This window comes from Podarcis vaucheri (assembly GCF_965113315.1).
Source record: "Podarcis vaucheri genome assembly, chromosome: 16".
NCBI classification, from domain to species: Eukaryota; Metazoa; Chordata; class Lepidosauria; order Squamata; family Lacertidae; genus Podarcis; species Podarcis vaucheri.
Genome location: NC_138754.1, coordinates 943,904 through 957,550, shown reverse-complemented (window position 1 = coordinate 957,550; position 13,647 = coordinate 943,904). Strand labels below are relative to the sequence as shown.

Here is a 13,647-nt window from a genome sequence, read left to right as displayed (position 1 = left end):
GCCGTGGCGCTGGGACATGGACCAAGGAAACTGGGCTGGAGCAGGATGGGGGCATTTCTGGGGGGCAGAAACTGCCTTGATGAAGAGACCCATTTCCCCCCCCCTTACCCAGACATTTGACACCCCATAAGACATATTTTAGGGTCTTCTCTAATCTCTTGAATATTCTCATAATGTATTTTAAAAGCTGTTTTGACCCACCCTTCCCTGACCTCATGGTGAAGGGTGGGTGAGAAATGCAATATAATAAGAATAATGCTATGCCGGAGAGGTAAATGGGTGACTTTGTTTGACAAAAACTCTCTTTCTCCCCTCCCTCTGTGAGGAATATTTGCCCACCCCCTCAATTCAGCGCTCATCTTTTGGGGATGAGGCGTCAACTGAATTATTCCTGTTCTTATGGTGTTATTATTTCATGAGATTTATACACTGCTTGATCGAAAACAAACCCCAAACCCTGAAAGCAGCTTACAGACAAAAGTTAAAATTACGAATAAGAAGACTGAATAACAATTTAAGACTTTCAAAAAGTTAAAGCGAGTTGCGGCGGATGATGCTGAGAGCCTGAAGTCACTGGACTCAGGTGAAAATGTATGAACACAGGTCCATGATATAACCGGCCGGAGCAGAAGAGGCGCTCTGTGCATGCTCAGAGGGAGAGGGATCAAGGGATCAAGCCAGCCCCCCCCCCTCATTGGGGAGGGAAACTGACAGGGCTGCTGAAATAAAAGGAATAAAGGACATTTCATCCACCTCAAACTCTTCCCTCTGTTTTCTCCTCCCTGTCACATATCAAAACTGTAAGCTCATGTGGGCAGGGAACCTTTTTTTTGTTTTGAAAGGGGGCTCTGGCCCATGGATCTCTGGAATAATAAGAATAAGATGATTTCATTTATGGATGCTTTACAAAATAACAGGAGGCGATAACCTTGAAGCAATAGGAACAATAGTGATAGTACAGTTTTATTTGCGGATGCTTTACCAAACTGCAGGAGTCCAAGGTGATATCCTTGGAGTAATTGTAAAGGCGGCAACCACAACGACATTTATTTGTGGACGATTCACAAAGAGGCAGATGTCTGTGTAATAGTCACATCAAGCACTTTTCTCTATGTATATGTGGTGGTGGTGGGTGAGGATTAGGCAGTGCTTTTTTTCTAAAAAATAAATGTTTAGGGGTGCTCTCGTTTTGTCTCAAGAAAATCACCATTTTATAGTTCAGATCTGGAAAAATGAATACAGTAAATGGACAAAAGTATGAAGGTTCACAAAATGTTTAGGGGTATGCGTCCCCCTGTGTCCCCTCCTGAAAAAATGCACAAAGATTCACAAAATGTTTAGGGGTGTGCGTTATCGCCCCCCCCAATGCACTGGTATTAGCTTGCAATAACATTCCCCGCTGACCATTCCCCACTGAACTGGTTGGGGCTTACTTCTGAGTAGACACAGCTAGGGGGACTGAGTGTTATCACTGTTTAACTGTTTTCAGTTCTGAATTTTAAACGGTTGTAACCTGCCCTGGGACCTGTTAGTGAAGGGCAGCTAATAATAATAACAACAACAATAATAATAATAATAATAATAGCCACCCAGTTATTATACATAGTAGTACCAGGGCAGGCACTTTGCGCAGCCAGCCATCCCTTGCCTCCCCTTCTTGGAAAAGGCCTGACATTTGGGAATCTGATCTGACCTCTGATCTCAGGCCAGATCCACACCTAATAAATGCAACAGTTGTTGTTGTTGTTGACCTTAGTGCGCGCCGAGTGCTGGGGTCCGGGACACAGCTGTCAACGTTTCCCTTTTTTTTCAGGGGAATCCCCTTATTCCGAATAGGATTCCTCGCAAGAAAAGGGCAAAGTGGGCAGCTGTGGCTCCGGGATGGTTTCTGTGGGCTTTTCCTGTGCGGGTTGGACTAGATGCGCCTTTGACCCTCTTCCAAATCTACAGGTCTATTGACATAGCTGTCCACTTTCCCCTTGCGAGGAATCCTATCCGGGATAAGGGAAAATTTCCCTTGGGAAAAGTGGACAGCTGTGTCTATTAGCACAATAAATAATAGCATTCATGACCGGGACTATTGAGGATTAATCATTCACCCACCAATTAAGAATCCATGGAAGGCTTTGCAAAAAGCAGCGCCAAAGGCCGCCCGGTGCATGGACAGAAAAGCCATTGCATTGACCCTAAGGTTGTTATTGATGATGATGATGATGAAGAAGAAGGGGGGGTCTCTCCTCCTCTTCCTCCTCCCCCCTCCCACCTGCTGCAGAAGGATTCCTCCTGCAGGAGAGGAGAAGGAGGGATTAGCTGGGAAGGAGACGGAGGGAGGGAGGGAGGGAGGGCGAAGCTTAAGCCGGGGAGCCTTTCCGTCCGTGCCCCCCCCCTCCTTGCAGCAGAAGGAAAAGAAGGAGGAGGAGGAGGAGGAGGAGGAAGAGGAAGGAGAGGCAAGGAGGGAAGGAGGGAGGGAGGGGAGGTCGCCTGCGCCCTGGCTGCTGCTGCGCCCCCATTGCTTTCCCCTTTGCGCCCTGCGCCCTCCTTCCTTCCTTCCTCCCCTTCCTCCTTCCCTCCTTCCCTGCCGCCCCTCCCTCTTGTTTGGGGCCGGGGGGGGGGCTGCTGGGCAGGGCTGCCTCCTCCCGAGAGGGGTGGGGAAGCGGGGCTGGGAAAGGCTGGGGCTCGGAGGTCTGCAACTAGGCCTCGCCTTCCCGGGGAGGAAAGGGAGGAAAAGCCTCGCCGGAGGACGCGCAGCCAAAGGGGGGTGGTTTCTAAAGTCGTGGTAGTCAAGAATACGGCCCTGGGGAGGCAGGCAGGGCTTGCAAAAGGGGGGGGGTGTTTCTAGGCCATTGCACGGAGAAGGAAGGGGGAGAATTCCCCCTCCAGGGGTAGGGAAAAGAAGAGGAGGCGCTGCAGCAGCAGCAGGAGCAGAGATGGTGGCTGGTGCAAGGAGGGGGCTTCGCTTGCAGCCGCCTCCCCCCCTCTCTGGGCTGATGTGTTTGTCCTTCCTCTCGCCCTGCAAAGATCCAGAGGACTGAGGAGGAGGAGGAGGAGAAGGAAAAAGGAGGAAAAAGAAGAAGGAGGAAGGGGGACGCGCCTGCCCGCCCGCCCGCCTCTTCCATGGAGGGTCCCCTCTTCGCCCATTCATTTCTGGAGCTGCGTCTCAGGAGCTGCAAAGCGAGGCTGCTGCCCCCCTTCCGAGGGAAGCGGGGCGAGAGGTAGAGAGGAGGCCAGGAGAAAACAACTTCGGAGGACATTTTCCTTTTCCTTTCTTTTTTGCAAGGAGGCTTCTTGGCAACAAGGACCCCGAAGCTCCCCTTCCCCACCCCTTCCCCCCTCCCCTCCCCTCCTTTCCAGCACCCCCTCCCCCATGCCACATTCTGGGGTGGTGGGTGTCATTCTTGGCTTAATTTATTCCCCCCTCTGCCTTGCCCTCTCTCTGCACGACAGCTTTGTGTTATGGGATATGTGTGTGTATATATGTATGCATATACATACATACATACATAGATATATGTCCCCTGTGTTTCCCCCCAAGAAATAATTAAGAACCCCCCTTTTTTATTTAAATGATCGAACTGGACGTTGGCACTGCACATTTTTAATTTATTTATTCAAGATTCCGAGGAGCGAGGAAACCCAAGCGCAGGAAAGGGAAAAGCAACTGATTTGAGAGGATAAGTTGGTCTCATCTCTCTCTCTCTCTCTCTGCTACTTAAAGAGAAAAGGCCGCAGCGTAAAAGCCCGATATTTTATTCCGTCTGTGTTGTGTGTGTGTCTCTCTCTCACTGCAAACAGAAGAACAGCTGGTAAAACTGGATTATAAGGATGTTTTGATCTGTGTTTTGCAGTTAAGACTTTAATATTTGGATGGGAATCTCTGCCTCGCTTCCAGTTGGCTCCTCCGATCCCCTCCATAACCTTGGGAAAAGTTTTTTTTTGGGGGGGGAGATAGAGTGGGAGAGTTAATTTGAAGAGGAGAGTTGTCCAGAAGAAGAAGAAAAGGAGGAAAAAGAATAAGAAGAACTGGGTCCTGCAAGGGGGACGATGCCTGGAGAATATAAACCCAGGGAGGTGATGGACTGGCAGAACCCAGGCTCTTGATTGCAGGAGGAGAAATCACTTTTGCCTTCTTGCCTCTCTCTTCCCCGGCGAGGGGGAAGGAAGATTTGCAGCGGAAATCATTTTCGGCAGGAAGAAAACGACGCCCCCCACCTCCCGCACCCAGGTAGCCAAAGACCCAGGGTGACTCCCCTGGTGTGCTGGATTTGACCACAAGCCATGAACATGAGGCCACCTCAGACTGCACTGGACAGGTAGGTGACAATGGTTGGTTTTTTTTGGGGGGGGGGGTTAGTGGTGGTGCTGGTTTTGCTCAACGTTGCCTTTCCTTGTGGTTGAGGTTCGGTGGCTGCTGGTCGATTTATGAATGGGTGAACGTAAGCCCGTGCGGGGGAAGGAAGGATGGCCGGAGCCCAGATGGCTGGTGGGTTGGCCTTCGCTCAAGACGCTGGTAATGGTCATGCGACTTGGCCCTGCCGAGGGGGGAGTATTGCACTGTCTGGCTTTCTCTTTCTCTGCCTCTGTTGCAGATTCATTTGGGTTGATCCTTCGGTGCGTTGAAGCAGCTGAACTTTATTCGAGTTGTCCCCCGCCACCCGACGTTGCATCCCAGTTCCCTCTGTTTGGTCCATGGAAGCTATGGTGGTTTTCAAACTTGGTGCCAGGGAATTCTGGGAGGTGGCTAGAGATGGGCAGATCATGAAGAGCCTGTCTTCTGCGACCTATCTACTCGCTATTCCAAAGGGGGCGGTGTCCCTCCAGACTGCAACTCCCATCAGCCCCGGCCGGCATGGCCAGTGGTCAGGGGTGGTGAGAGTTGTAGTTCCAACATCTTGAGGGCACCCCCTGCTGCAAAATGTGGGTGCCATAGCTGAGCACAGAGTGTGTTCTGGGGTGCCCTGTTGAGTCACTTGGGGTTATGTTGAGATCCACATGGGATGCGGGTGGCGCTGTGGCTAGGACTTGCCGATCAGAAGGTCGGCGATTCGAATCCCCGTGACAGGGTGAGCTCCAGTTGCTCAGTCCCAGCTCCTGCCAACCTGGCAGTTTGAAAGCACCTCAAAGTGCAAGTAGATAAATAGGTACTGCTCCAGCGGGAAGGTAAACGGCGTTTCCGTGCGCTGCTCTGGTTCGCCAGAAGCGGCTTAGTCATGCTGGCCACATGACCCGGAAGCTGTACACCGGCTCCCTCGGCCAATAAAGCGAGATGAGCGCCGCAACCCCAGAGTCGTCCGCGACTCAACCTAATGGTCAGGGGTCCCTTTACCCTTTACCTATGTTGAGATCCAGGTGTCCAGGGCTCTGCCTGGACTAAGTGTGCTCCATGGAGCATCCTCACAATCCTTAACAATGCACAAGGATTATCTGGCAGGGAGGTCAGTGGTGTGGGAACTATCCAGGCTGGAGGTAGAGAGTCTGGAACGCCCAAACATCCCACGTAGAGCCTACTTTGTGATAAACCTCACTAACGAACCAGCGCCCTGGTGTGATCCCATGTATGCGCCAGAGGAGTTGCAACAGCCTGTCACCACCCTAAATGTCAGCATGTGGCCGGGGGTGTGAACCCATGAACCACCACCAAGCAACGCCTGATTCCCTCAGCAGTAGCCGGAATTAATGGGCCTGGGTTTACAAAACAGGGGCAGTTCACAGAAGACGGGTCATCAATGTGATGCTGTGTTGAAACGTCCACATCCAGGGGCAGTCTACTTCTGGAGCCCGTCTGGTGTTTTCCCTCACCCCCTCCTTCCTGGAGACACCTGTGAGAAGCAGGATCCTGGACTAGACAGCACTGGCCCATTGCACCTGCACAAAGCTCCTCTCTCGCCTGTGGCAAGTTAACTGCCTGGCCTCATGTAAGATGTTGGTACAAATGCTGTCGGAGCTGGGACCCACATACTTCCTGGGACGCCTCCCCCAATACCTTCCTGTTGTGGCTTTTCGATCTATAGTGGAGGTCCAGCCCGTGAGTGAGGCCTGTGGTGTGGGGCAGGGCTTTCTCTGTGGAGGCCCCCCACTTGTGAAACCCGCTTCCGGCTGAGGTTCAGTTGTTCCCCTCTCCCATTTTGCCAACATTCAGGATATTAAAGCGTATTTATTCCAACAGGCTTTGAGCAGCTAGTGATAAATATTTTTAACAAACTGATTTGTCATACTGTTAGCTGTTGTTTTGTGATAGTTGCGTTGTGTTTCAAGGTGGTTCTTGGATTCCCTGGATCTGGGCAAGAGGAAGATCAGGATATGAGGACAATGAGTGTATAAATCCCGCCCCCGCCACCATGACCGAAACAGCCCCCACAAATGAATAACTGAAGGGGAAAGGAAGACTCGTGTCCTGCTCGTGGGCTTCCCATGATGGGCATCTGGTTATAATAATAAGATAATAATAATTTATTATGTATACCCCGCCCATCTGACTGGGTTTCCCCAGCCACACTGGGCGGCTTCCAACAGAATATCAAAATACAAGAACCTATTAAACATTCAAAGCTTCCCTAAACAGGGCTGCCTTCAGATGTCTTCTAAAAGTCTGGTAGTTGTTCTTATCTTTGACATCTGGTGGGAGGGCGTTCCGCAGGGCGGGGGCCACCACCGAGAAGGCCCTCTTCCTGGTTCCCTGTAACTTGGCTTCTCGCAGGGAGGGAACCGCCAGAAGGCCCTCGGAGCTGGACCTCAGTGTCCGGGCAGAACGATGGGGGTGGAGATGCTCCTTCAGGTATACTGGACCGAGGCCACTGTGAGGAGAGGAGGCTGGACTGGATGGGTCCACTTTGGCCTGATCCAGCAGTCTCTTATGTTCTTGTAACTGTAATTCTGAAGCATAAAGTGCCTCTGATGGTCACTGGTGGTGACGTTACTGGCACATTTCTTTGTAGACGTCTGTTTGCCTTTGGCGGGGTGGAGACCTTAATCAGACCGGCAGCCCTCATAGGCAGTTTTTGATGGACTGCCTCCCGGACTGCCCGCTTGTTCCCTGATGGTCATGGTGACATCTGATGGGTCTTCAGGCCTGCTTTCTGCTGTGAAGTTGGATTCCCCATGGATCCAGCCACACCTCACCTCAGGTGTGGGGGAGGTGGACACTGTCTGGGAGTGGCTGGTCCAAACTTGACTTGTGGGCCAGAGGTCCCCCCCCCCCCGGCCTGTGACGCTGTAATGCCTTGGGGGTGGGAAGGCACGAAGGCTTTTTTTCTGAGTAGGGCAAGGGGGTTTGGGGGTTTGCCTTCTACTTCCCCCTCTTCTTCCACACCCACCTGATGTTGGTCTGGGTTGGCAAACGGGAGGCGTGTGTGTTTGCAGATCCATATCTTCTATTTCAAATATTCTGCACCCTGCTTTTCCATGGTTGGTTTTTTTTTACAGCAGTGAGTCACGTTAAAAGACGTGGTTAAGTCACATCAGCACTGCAAAGTCAGCAGCAAAAGGGACGGTGCAAGAAATCGTAGAATTCCAGAGTTGGAAGGGACTCCAAGGATCATCTTGTCCAAATGTCTGCTATGCAGGAATCGCAGCTAAAGCATCCCTGACAGATATTATTTATTTATTCATTTATTTATACCCCGCCCATCTGGCTGGGCTTCCCCAGCCACTCTGAGCGGCTTCCAAACAAATATTAAAATACAGTAATACATCAGACATTAAAAGCTTCCCTAAACAGGGCTGCCTTCAGATGTCTTCTAAATGTCATGTAGTTGTTTGTTCCCTTGACGTCTGATGGGAGGGCGTTCCACAGGACGGATGCCACCACCGAGAAGGCCCTCTGCCTGGTTCCCTGTAACTTGGCTTCTCGCAGCGAGGGAACTGTTGGAAAGCCCTCAGCACTGGACCTCAGTTTCTGGGTAGAACGATGGGGATGGAGACGCTCCTTCAGGTATACTGGGCTTTTGAGGCCGTTTAGGGCTTTCAAGGTCAGCACCAACCAATTGTGCCCAGAAATGTACTGGGAGCCAATGTGGTCCCGGCGGCCGCTCCCAGTCCCCAGTCTGGCTGCTGCATTCTGGATTAGTTGTAGTTTCTGAGTCACCTTCAAAGGTAGTCCCAAGTGGAGCGCATTGCAGCAGTCCAAGTGAGAGATAACCAGAGCATGCACCACGCTGGCCAGACAGTCTGCAGGCAGGGAGGGTCTCAGCCTGCGTACCAGATGGAGCTGGTAAGCACCCAACCTCTGCTTCAAAACTTAGAATCATAGAATCATAGAATCCTAGAGTTGGAAGAGACCACAAGGGCCACCGAGTCCAACCCCCTGCCAAGCAGGAAACACCATCAGAGCACTCCTGACATATGGTTGTCAAGCCTCTGCTTAAAGACCTCCAAAGTAGGAGACTCCACCACACTCCTTGGCAGCAAATTTACAAGGAAGGGAGAGTTATTGTAAGTTATAAACTTACAAGGAAGGGGAGAGTTATTCTTCCTAGGTCATCCCTTCCACTGTCAAACTCTTACTGTCAGAAAGTTCTTCCTATTGTCTTTCTTGTAACTTGAATATATTGCTTTGAGACCTTCTCCCTGGAGCAGCAGAAAACAAGTTTGCTCCATCTTCCACGTCACAACCCTTCAGATATTTGAAGATGGCTGTCATGTCATCTCTCATTCTTCTAAGGCTAAGCATATCCGACTCCAGCTGTTCCTCATAAGGCTTGGTTTCCAAACCCTTGATCATCTCGGTCGCCCCCCCCCTCTGCACACACTCCAGCTTCTCCATATCCTTACACGGGGGGGGGGGGGGCAGAACTGGACAAAGGACTCCAGGTTGAGTCTGACCAAGGCAGGACAGAGTGGGACTATGCAGGGACGTTGCCCGGCCATGTGTTGGGGGAGGGAGCAGAACTGAGCTATCTGTGACGCGACTGGCCAGTTAAGTGTTTTTGTTTATTTTCTTGATGGGGGGGCAGCTGCCCCTCCCTCCCCCCCATGGCTACGCCCATGGCACTATGACTTCCCTTGAAGCCAGAAAGCAATTTGCTGTGCCAAGTGCCCTCTGAGATACCCATCTTGCCTTAAACCCGCTCACGATGGGTCTGTTTGAGGAAGGAGTTCCATGCAGCTGTATAATAGATTTTTTAAATTTTGTTTTATTTTGAAAAAGGATTCGTATGTTGATTTTTCACGCAACTTAGCGAATCAGTGTGCAACATAATTTAACAATATTGTAAAACTTGCAGTTAAACATTCGTACCTAATTTCAGATTGTATGTAACAACTTCTAATAATAATTCAAAAAAAATAATAATTTATTTATACCCTGCCCTCCCCGGCCAGAACCGGGCTCACGGTGGCTTAACACCAATAAAATTACAAGAAAACATAATGGGGGGACACACAAAAAACAACAACAGTTAATTAAAATACGAGTTAAAATACAATTTAAAATACAGCCTCATTTTAGTAGTAGCCCATAAATCAAAACCATAAGGGGAGGGAAACATAACGGTCAGACTGGTCTCATAACCAGGGTGAAAGCCGGACTGAAATGGATCCAAAGCCGATGTTTCATCCAGAAACCTACCAAGCTGTTTGGCAACTGCTCTCTCAATCACCTTACCCAGGTACGGAAGATTCAAAACCGGGCAGTAATTGACTAGATCTAAAGGATGTTTTCTTTAAGAGCGGGCGCACCACTGCCTCCTTCAGCTCCCCTGGGAAAGTCCCTGTGCCAAGGGACAGGTTGATGATCTTACCCAGGGGGGTCTGCACCTCGTCTGGCCACGCTCTAATCAGCCAGGACGGGCACGGGTCAAGGGGGCAAGTGGTGGGCCTTTCAGCTCGGAGGAATCTGTCTACATCAGCAGGGATTATCCGATCGAAGTGGTCCAATTCTGGACCCGAGGACAGTATGCACTAATCCTCATCCCGTTGGACATGATGAGAGCAGCAGACTTCCTTCTCCATGGTCTGAGGACAAGTGGTCCATGTCTTTCCTCACATGAAATGGGGAGGCAGACTCCATCTCTGGCTGAAGGAGAGGGCTAGGTTGGTCTCCCCTTTGCTGTTTTCCTGGGAGACAGTGGGCGCAGTCTCCCAAGGGCCGCTAGTCCTTGACCAATGGCAGAAGGACGCATCCTGCGCTTCCCTTCTGCTTTGGTAGCTGATCTGAGGATTAACATGTCTGTGAAGAGCGATGATAATCCCAATTATGTATTCTCCAGTAGTACTTATCCTCCAGGGGAAAGGGTCATAGCTCAGTGGTAGGTAGAGCAGCTGCGTGCTTGCAGAAGGTCTCAGCTTCAGTCCCTAGTGGCATCTTCAGGGAGGGCTGTGTAAAACTCCTGCCTGAAAACTTGGAGAGCCAGTGCCACTCAGCGTGGACAATGCTGAGATTGAGGGACTTGGAAAAAGCAGCTTCCTGGCGCTGTGGTCTAAACCACAGAGCCTAGGGTTTGCCGATCAGAAGGTCGGCGGTTCGAATCCCCGTGACGGGGTGAGCTCCTGTTGCTCGGTCCCTGCTCCTGCCAATGTAGCAGTTTGAAAGCACACCAAAAAGTGCAAGTAGATAAATAGGTACCACTCCAGCGGGAAGGTAAATGGCGTTTCCGTGCGCTGCTCTGGTTTGCCAGAAGTGGCTTAGCCCTGCTGGTCACATGACCCGGAAGCTGTACGCCGGCTCCCTCGGCCAGTAAAGCGAGATGAGCGCCGCAACCCCAGAGTCGGCCACGACTGGACCTTACGGTCAGGGGTCCCTTTACCTTTGTGTTCATAAGAACATAAGAAGAGTCTACTTCATCAGGCTAAATGGGCACATCCAGCATCCTGTGGCCAATAAGATGCCTGTGGGAATCTTTCAAGCAGGATGCGACCGCAAGAGCTCTCTGCCTTTGGTTTCCAGCAACTGGAAGCATCCTATGGGTGTGTGTTTTGGGGGGGCGGGGGGAGTGGAGGAACCACCTACTTAACCCTGGCCAAATCCCTCGCTCTGTCTTTGAGACTGGGAACACCAGATAGCGCTTGCTCTCATCATCCCAGTCTTGGGCCTTAGATGGAGATGGCTCCTTTAGAGTTAGCAGTGTTAGAAACCCGGATATAGAAGCTAAACCTGGGTTATGGTCGCCATAGCAGAATGTCTAGGTGGCAATTTTTTAATAATGAAATAATAATAATAGTAATAATAATATTTCGTGAGAGGGGGCTTGGATCCTGTGTCCCCATGTCCTGGCCCTGCGCTCTTAACTACCACACCACACTGGCTTCCTGCAGTGCTTCTGCTACGGGCAGCTATATAAAGTAAGTAGGTAAATAAATAAATATGGGGAAAGCAAAATGTACTTGTCTTTGTTTTATTCTGGATTGTTTCATGTTTTAATGAGTTGTAAACCACTTTGAGGTCCTTCCCCCCTTTAAAATATAGAGGGGTATAGAAATGAAATCATTCGTTCATTTTCATTTAGAGCATTTAATAAACCACTTGTTGGGAAAAATATATATCAGTAACGAATCATCGGTGACTGCAGATCTTAGAGCAGAGGTGGAGTCATCCATCCCCTGGCAGACTCGCGACTCCTCCTGCCAGAAGTCCTGCTGCAGCATTTTGTACTATTCCGTTGTAATAATAACATAATGTTCTTTTTCCCCTGGCCTTTGACCCACCCTATTCTTCTGATATTTTAAGCATTTTCACTGATTTTAATCTAAAGGAGGTTGCGGGTGTAATCTCAGAGCCTCCGTCTATAATCTTTGAGAATTCTTGGAGAACAGGTGAGGTCCCTACAGACTGGAGGCAGGCAAATATTGTTCCCATCTTCAAAAAGGGGGGGGGGAGAACACCCAGGTAACCAACTGGTGAGCTAGACATCAATCCCAGGAAAGGTCCTAAAACAGACAATTCAACAGTTGTTCTGTGAGCACTTAGAAAAGGATGCTGTGATTGCTAAGACCAAGAATGGGTTTCTCATCAACAAGTCATGCCAGACGAATCTCATTCCTTTATTTGATAGAGTTACAGTCTTGGTGGATAAGGGGAATGCTGTGGACGTAGTGTATCTTGATTTCAGTAAGGTTAAAGTCCTCCATGATACTCTTGCGGAGAAGCTAGTAAAATGTGGGCTGGAGGAGGTAACTTGTTAGGTGGATTTGTAGCTGGCTGACTGACCAAACCCAAAGAGTGCTCATTAATGGCTCATCATCATCCTGGAAAAAAGGTTCTGCAGGGTTCTGTCCTGGGCCCATTGTTGTTCAGTGTCTTTATAAATGATTTGGATGAAGGAATTGAGGGGATGCTCATCAAATTTGCAGACGATGCAAAACTAGGAGGGGTAGCTAATGCCACATAAGACAGAATTGGGATTCAAATTGACCTTAACAGATAGAAGAACTGGGCCCAAACTAACAAAATGGATTTCAGTAGGGACAAATGTAAGAGTCTATACTTCGTCTGAAATAACCAGCTGCACAAATACAGTGGTACCTCGGGTTACATACGCTTCAGGTTACAGACTCCGCTAACCCAGAAATAGTGCTTCAGGTTAAGAACTTTGCTTCAGGATAAGAACAGAAATCGGGCTCCAGCGGCATGGCGGCAGCAGGAGGCCCCATTAGCTAAAGTGGTGCTTCAGGTTAAGAACAGTTTCAGGTTAAGAACGGACCTCCGGAACGAATTAAGTACTTAGCCCGAGGTACCACTGTATAAAATGGGGACACCTGGCTTACATGTGAAAAGGATCTAGGAGTCTTTGTGGAGCACAAGCTGAACATGAGTCAACAGCAAAGAAAAGCTAAGGCCATTCCAGGCTGCACCAGCAGAAGTCTAGTGTCCAGCTCAAGGGGAGGAATAGTGCCACCCTATTCTGCCTTGGTCAGACCACGTCTGGAGTTCCATGTCCACTTCTGTTCGCCACAATTTAAGAAGGATATTAACAGGCTGGAATGTGTGCAGAGGAGGGGGACCAAGATGATCAAGGATCTGGAAACCAAGCCTCATGAGGAATGGTTGAAGGAGTTGGGTATGCTTAGCCTGGGAAAAAAGGAGACTGAGAGGAGTTATGGTAGCCACCTTCAAATATCTAAAGGGCTGTGGCATGGAAGATGGAGCAAGCTTGTTTTCTCCTGCTCTGGAGGGTAGGACCCGAACCGATGGAGAAAGGAGATTCTGACTAAACATCAGGAAGAACTTCTGACAGTAAGAGCTGTTCGACAGTGGAATTTGCTGCCAAGGAGTGTGGTGGAGTCTCCTTTCTTGGACGTTTTTAAGCATAGGTTGGACGGCCGTCTGTCAGGGATGCTTTAGTTGAGATTCCTGCATTGCAGGGGGTTGGGCTAGATAACTCGGGGTCTCTTCCAACTCTATAATTCTGTGATTTTTATGTAGTTGTAGCTTGTGCTGGGACCTCGTGGGAAAGGCCATGTAAGACATCAACAAACAAACAGCAGCAATGAATGATAACAATTGAAAATACTATATGAACCAGTATTCACATGATAGCGAGTAGGCATCTATCTAGGTACCATATATCTGCATTATATTCCTGCCCCCCCCAATGTCTTGTAAGAATACAATCCAAAATAGATCGGCTCAAAAGTGAGCCCCATTAAGTTCAGTGGCACTCATTCCCAGGTTGGTGGGTATAGAATTGTGACCTGAGCGTTGCGTAGATTTGCATA

The 13,647-nt window shown here is 49.7% G+C and overlaps 1 protein-coding gene across 5 annotated transcripts in view; it reads left to right on the top strand.

Annotated features, from left to right (window-relative positions):
- Nucleotides 1–2,426: 2,426 nt before the first annotated feature.
- Nucleotides 2,427–13,647, top strand: part of ARHGEF11 (Rho guanine nucleotide exchange factor 11) — a 63,108-nt gene continuing 51,887 nt past the window's right edge. For 3 of the 5 annotated variants that reach the window (XM_082202026.1, XM_082202027.1, XM_082202024.1), the window contains exon 1: nucleotides 2,812–4,310. In XM_082202026.1, the coding sequence (XP_082058152.1) occupies nucleotides 4,276–4,310 (35 nt within the window). In that variant the 5' untranslated portion in view covers nucleotides 2,812–4,275. Of the gene's footprint in view, nucleotides 2,448–2,810; nucleotides 4,311–13,647 lie in introns of those variants that run through there. The other 2 variants (XM_082202023.1, XM_082202025.1) reach the window with 2 other exon arrangements.